General features: G+C 45.2%; 1 protein-coding gene across 1 annotated transcript; it reads left to right on the top strand.

Moving 5' to 3' along the window:
* Window positions 1-3,435: 3,435 nt before the first annotated feature.
* LOC308280096 (SLIT and NTRK-like protein 1) lies at window positions 3,436-5,559 on the top strand (the record flags this gene model as incomplete). Its single annotated transcript, XM_080720358.1, has 1 exon — window positions 3,436-5,559. One exon carries the CDS (start codon window positions 3,436-3,438, stop codon window positions 5,557-5,559), a length of 2,124 nt encoding a protein of 707 aa, XP_080576484.1.
* Between the last annotated feature and the right edge of the window lie 1,356 nt (window positions 5,560-6,915).

Genomic DNA, 6,915 nt, shown 5'->3' with positions numbered 1-6,915 from the left:
GCATGAATCACGAGCGAGCCCACACTGTTTTGCAGGAACATATATTTCTAACTGTGGGCTCGACTGAAAGGCGAGACCAGTATGTTATCTTCACTATTTATATAGCCAGTTCCGTCGCAGACAATACAAAGGCAGGGCCCTCAACCAATGAGGTGCGGAGAATCTGGGAGTGGTGTTAGCTGGAGTATTGGTTGAGCTTCACATGACAGTTAGCACGCTGCAGAATATAGTCACGAGTGAGCCCACCCTGTTTCGTAGGAACAGTATTTCTAGTCATTACAGTACAAAGGCAGGGCCCTTGGCCAATGAGGAGCAACGTTCCAGGTGACATCATAAATAACAACACCACGTTGGCTCGAGACCAGTATGTTATGCTATAGCCTACTTTACTCCCCCTCTGTTATACCAAATCTTTATAGGTCAAGTTTATTCTCAGCAAAGAAATTACCGACAGTACAAAGGCAGGGCCCTTGGCCAATGAGGAGCAGCATTCTAGGTGACATCATCACCAACAAGTGCGACCTGATATAAATAACAACAACACGTAGGCTCAAGACCAGTATGTTAGTACTATATCAGTTATACCAAAACTTATTATGTTATTCTATTCAAAACTGACCGACAGTACAAAGGCAGGGCCCTTAAGCCGGCATCATAGTCGCCTGGGCGGTGGAAGGCTTTACACCGCGGTGTAGTCTTTTCGAGTCTTTTTGAGTCATGAAACTACAACGTTACATCATTCCTCACGGTGGAGAGCTTTCCACCGTGAGTCCCGACACATCTCTCTGTTTTTACTATCAGACAGACAGGCTCTACACCCCGTTCACTGATTGGTCGATCTATACCAGTCAGTCACGGTGTACAGGACTCCACCGTGAGTGACTATGATGTCCTGCACTTATTTTCTGACTTGAGGTGGAAAGCTTTCCACCTCAGATTTGCGGTGGATAGCTCTCCACCGTACACTCTGATACGGGCTTTAGCCAATGAGGTGCAGCCAAAGGGTAGATCTTTGTGCCCATACATGGTGTTCCATGCGAGCCCACACTGTTTCGTAGGAACAGTATTTCTAGTTATTATCTAATTTCCTGAAAACATTTGAGGCAAGAAATATATGCAGAAACGAAATATTCATTCATGTTGATCAGCTTTGCCTATAGACCGATTTCCTGAGCCACTCTTTTCACATTGGCCTGTTATAGCGCCACCAGCAGGTTCACTTTTGCCAAACTAATTTTTGGAACAAAATGCCTCAAATCATGCATGCAGTGTGTCACATTCTTGCCGAAGAAGACATGGCACCCTTTTCACATTGGCCTATTATAGCGCCACCAGGAGGCCACAATAATATACCTGACCTGGTGGAGACTGCTTCTAGTTGTTCAAAAGACTGTCACAGGTGGACCAAATAACTACAATTTAATCACATTAATGCCACGCCACAGGTGGCTTATTTAGAGCACACACATAATAGCTCACCTTATTAACAATGATGTTGATGTTATCAACGTTAGCTGAAGTGATAACAATGTTTTCACCCATATCAACAGCCCGACCAAAACAAAACAAAGGCTAATAGCCTGGGGCTAACATTAAGAGCATGCTAACATTAAGAGTGATAGACCAAAAGGTTTCAAAACTTACCACGTTGTTTGTGGGGGGAAAAAGTCTGGGTGGTTGATATTATTGATCCATTCCTGGCAAACATCTTTGTCCTCTCTGCACGCCCAGGGAACTGTATATGGCCATATGCACTTGTCTTGCAGTCATGAAGTGTGGCTTGTTGTGGATTTCACATTCAGTTCGTCTCCAAAAGTTGAAATTTCCCACTACTGTTGGAGGCGGGAGCATCCATAAACAAAACTACACAGTTTCGTCCATGTCCTGGGCATCTTTGTAAAGTTATGTTTGTAAAAACGATGTGAGGTGAAGTTGGGTGAGCAGACGGACAGCTCTCTCTACTCCTTCCAGTGTAACAGCGTTGCAGTACCAAATCACACCGCAGCTATGCCTGCACCTGTCGCTCAGGAAATCGGTGTATAGGATTTATGTATTGAATTTGTATCCTGAATATGTAAATTCTGCTTACTTAACACTTCTTTTAACAAACAAACAAAGGTAAGAATTATATATAAGGCATTTATAAGGCGCTATAGGCCCTATATGTAGGCCTACAATCGGATAAGCTACCCACCAATATAGGATTTTGAAATGCATTCTAAATATAGGCCTACTGTTTGATGTCGTTCTGATCAGTGTATTTTGGCATCAATGCGTTTGTAGGCCTATAACTCATAATGCAGAATGTCTCATTTCAAAATAGCCGATCTACAAGCTCACAATGCGTCGCGACGCATTGTCAGCTTCTAGTTCGGCTATTTTCAAATGGCCCAAGTGTATATAGGACTGAAATGGTTAATGTATGTTTTGTAATAATAATAATAATTACAATATACATCTAAAGTTTTCACATAATTGTAGTGGAGTAAAAGTACAATATTTGCCCCTGAAATGTAGTGGGGTAGAAGTAAAAGTAAACCTATACGGAAAACTGGATATGCCTACTCAAATACTCAAGTAAAGTAAATACCTCAACATTATATTTAAGTGCAGTAGGCTACTTAGGTAAATGTACAGATGCTTTACACCACGGCAAATGCATTGCTATAATTATTTACAATCCAATAACAGGATTTTGAAATGAGACATTCCACTATAAAGAGGATGTGTGATTCGGTTCTGATAAGTAGCCTATAGTCTTGAAAACAATGCATTTGTATTTTTTGCTCCATGCGGTAAAATGTCGGATACAGTACATTCATTCATAGCAGAGTGTTTCTACATTGTGGCATTTTCTAGTTAACGTACAGAAGGGGAGAAATCGGAGTAGGCTACTCCCACACCGCTGGAACTGGATCAGTCGATTTGACATCCGTCAACGCATTCGGTGTGTCTGTAGTAAATCTGTGGGCGCAGGGTGTGAATTCAGCACCAGGGGAGAGGGAACAGCTCCCGTCGATATAGCATCCGCAACGCGCAGCACGACGGAGGAGGGGGAAAAAAAGAGGCACGGATTTGTTAATTTGGCAAGGTCAGTCTATAGTCTTTAACGATCTACAGCCCAAAGATGTGTGTCGGAGTCGGAGACTATGCAGCCACTGCATTTTTTCCCTTTTTCTTTTTTTCTTAAACATGCGGAACGTCTGAGGATTCAGTCGATGTGAATGAAGCGTTTATGTGGTCGTTTACCAACTGGATATCTTGGACACAGAAGAGCAGGTTTTAGATGCGGCATTGGATATGATGAAAGGCTTCTTTATTCTATTCTGGATCTAGACGTTTCTGTCAAGCGTCTTTTTTTTTCTCTCTCTCTTTTTTTCTTCGTGTGGTTAATGCGGACACCAATTTCACTGCTCGCATGCCCTGAAACCGGGAATGAAAATTTGGATTGTTCTACTGAATGCGGCTCTTTGTGTTGCCAGTGGAAATGTTACAAGGGACATTTGTAAGGAGCAGATATGCTCTTGCAGCGAGATAGAGGGAGAGCTGCACATAGACTGCGAAAAAAGGAGACTCACCACAGCCACTCTGCAACATTTGACTGGCCCCAGCTCTCAGTTCTACCACTTGCTGTTGCACGGGAATTCTCTATCCAAGCTATTTCCCAACGAGTTCGCCAACTTTTATAATGCTGTAAGCCTGCATTTGGAAAACAATGGCTTGCATGATATTGTCCCCGGCGCATTCCTGGGATTACAGCTGGTGAAAAGGCTCCACATCAATAATAACAAGATACGATCGTTTAGGAAGAGCACATTTACTGGGCTGGACAACTTGGAATATCTCCAAGCTGATTTTAATCTATTGAGGGATATCGACCCCGCGGTTTTCAGGGACTTAAATAAACTTGAGGTGTTAATACTTAATGATAACCTAATCAGCGCGCTACCTATAAACGTGTTTCAAAATGTGCCCATTACGCATCTCGACCTGCGGGGCAACCGAATCAAAACGCTGCCTTATGAAGGGATTCTTGAACAAATACCGGGCATTGTGGAGGTTTTATTGGAGGACAACCCGTGGGACTGTAACTGCGACCTGCTTTCTCTCAAGGAATGGCTGGAGAACATACCGCATAATGCGCTCATTGGGAGGGTGATCTGCGAGGCTCCGACCAGACTGCAGGGGGGCGACTTAAACGAAACGTCAGAAGCTGATCTCTGCGCTTCAAAGAACGGCGGTGCTGACACCAGCCTGGTCGCACCTCCCACCCAAGATGAGACCTCGGAGCCCGCCGCCGGTGCTGGCCAGCGTCCAACGCCTTACAAACCGATTGGTGGCGCCGGGGGACCCGCGACGCCACGCCACGGCCCAAAGAGCCGCTCCAAACCGCGTGAAAGCTGGCAGCTGACTACGAAGCCCCCTCCCGTGACAGGTGTGGACGGGGAGAGAGAGCAGCTGCGGAACACGACATGCCCACAGCCCTGTAGCTGCAATCTGATTGGTTCCAGACAGGGCCTGGGGGTCAACTGCGAGGGGAAGAAGATAGAGAGCCTATCAAACCTCAAACCCAAACCCCTGGCCGCTCACGAGTTGAACATGAGAGATAATAACATCCACGCCATCAAAAAGAACCACCTTTTGGGCTACTCAAGCCTCAACCTGCTCCACTTGGGGGGCAACAACATCAAGGTGATTGACAACAGCACTTTCCACAACCTGACCGAGCTCATATGGCTGTATATGGATAAGAACTACCTGGATACACTCATGGCAGAGATGTTCGTTGGCCTCCAGAACCTGGAATATCTCAGTTTGGAATACAACGACATTCAGCTCATTGTGGCGGGTGCGTTCAGCCCCATGCCCAAACTGAAGGTTTTGTTGCTCAACAACAACTTGCTGAAATCTTTGCCCGTGGATTCTTTCCTTGGGACTTCTTTGTCCAAGATTAGCCTGCATAACAATTATTTCACGCATCTGCCGGTGACTGGCGTGTTGGACCAGCTCAGTTCAATTTTACAGATCGATTTGCACGGGAACCCGTGGGATTGCTCGTGCAACATCGTGCCCTTCAAGCTGTGGACGGAGAAACTCGCGCCGGACGCCATTCTGAGCGAGCTCAAGTGCGAGTCCCCGGAGGACTTTTGGAATAAAGATTTCCGCGGCGTCCAAAATGATCTAATTTGCCCCAAATTATACGAGCGGATCTCGCCCACCTCCTTGTCCAAAAATAGCACTTTCACGGTGGACTCGGGGTCGCACTCGAACTCTTATTTGGAGCCCAGCAGTGTCTCCATCTCGGTGCTCGTGCCCGGGTTGCTACTGGTGTTTGTCACGTCCGCGTTCACCGTGGTGGGGATGCTCGTCTTCATCCTGAGGAACCGCAAGAAGTCGAAGCGGAGGGAGGGGAACTCCTCCGCCTCGGAGATCAACTCCTTACAGACGGTGTGCGACTCGTCTTATTGGCACAGAGGAGGGCCTTACCACGCGGGCGGCGGGGGCGCGCACAGCAGCTTCGACTGTAGCGTGCACTTCTCCACGACAAACGATGTGTAAAAGAAATTGCTTTAGGCCTAGTATCAAACTAGACTGCACTCTGTCGAGGTGCCAACTTGCGTCTTGTGCACTCGTGCTGGCCATGTATGGCCTACTTGTGCGCCAACAGAGCGCGCAAGTACTGCGATCGGTGCTGGGTATGTGGTATACAGTATGTGCCTGCCTTTGTACTGTCAGCCTGCCACATACATACAGACAGCCTCTCTTTGTACTGTCAGGCGGATACAGACAGCCGGATACAGACAGCACTGATCGCAGTACGTGCACGCTTTGCTGGCGCAAGTAATAAAGGCCCATATTACACACGTACAATGGATTACAGACAGTCACATGGACTGACAGACAATCAAGTAAGTCAGTCTTGCTGCACAGGCCCCATATTATACTGTAATGTATGTGCAGTTTATGACAGCTCTCCCACTCTCAGAGAGAGAGAGATAGAGAGAGAGAGCGAGAGAGAGAGAGAGAGAGAGAGAGAGAGAGAGAGAGAGAGAGAGAGAGAGACGGGTGCACGCGAGCGCATGAATGTAATGTAAATATTCGGACCGTTGTATCATAATCTGCATGATGATATTTCTCGCATGGTTTCAAACACACTGATGAGGAACCATAAATGCCACCATTAACCAACCAAGAGAAGCCAACTTGACCTTTTCATGTTCTATAAATATGCCGACTATAGGCTAATATGCTGTAGATATTAATAATTATACTATATGACTATTACAAAGTGCCATTTCTCTTTTTTTTGTTTTATTATTTGTTTCGTTTTTTTGGTAAACCTGCAGTTGGGATTTGTATTTGCTGTTTAAAAACAAAACGTGTTTGGAGAGAGAGACAAAAAATATATATGAATACGCCAGGAAGGAGTGATGGAAGTGTTGTTCAAAGCTGCCAGTGCATGATCATTTTCGTTATACATATTGGGGTTATTTATACTGCACTGGTTGGTTCAGATTAAAACCACGACTGCACAGTCATCATCTCCTTTATGAATGTAAAACTGTGTTATTTTATGGTGTGTGTGCGCCAATTGTTGACTTTAAAATATTCAGACTTGCAGATGAACTTGAGCGCGACGCGCTACCGTCACTCAGATGCTTAAATACGCTGCAAAGTCAACGCAACTAAAATAACAGTTCCGTGGTTTTGTGGGCCAATCTAGCCCACTGGTTCCCAAACACTGGGTCAGGACCCATTTGTGGGTTGTGAAAAATATGTAATGGGTCCCTGAAAATTTCGTTTTAATAATAATATTTCTAATCATTTTCAAAAAACATTACAAAAAAAATCTTTCATGATTAAAAACCTGTCAATGATTTTTCTAAGTAATTTCATGAAATCTAAGAAACTCCA

This window comes from Nannobrachium achirus (assembly GCF_963921795.1).
Source record: "Nannobrachium achirus genome assembly, chromosome: 24".
In the NCBI taxonomy this organism is placed as follows: domain Eukaryota; kingdom Metazoa; phylum Chordata; class Actinopteri; order Myctophiformes; family Myctophidae; genus Nannobrachium; species Nannobrachium achirus.
Note: the sequence above shows the minus strand (reverse complement) of the source record. Positions and strands in the feature narration are given on the sequence as shown.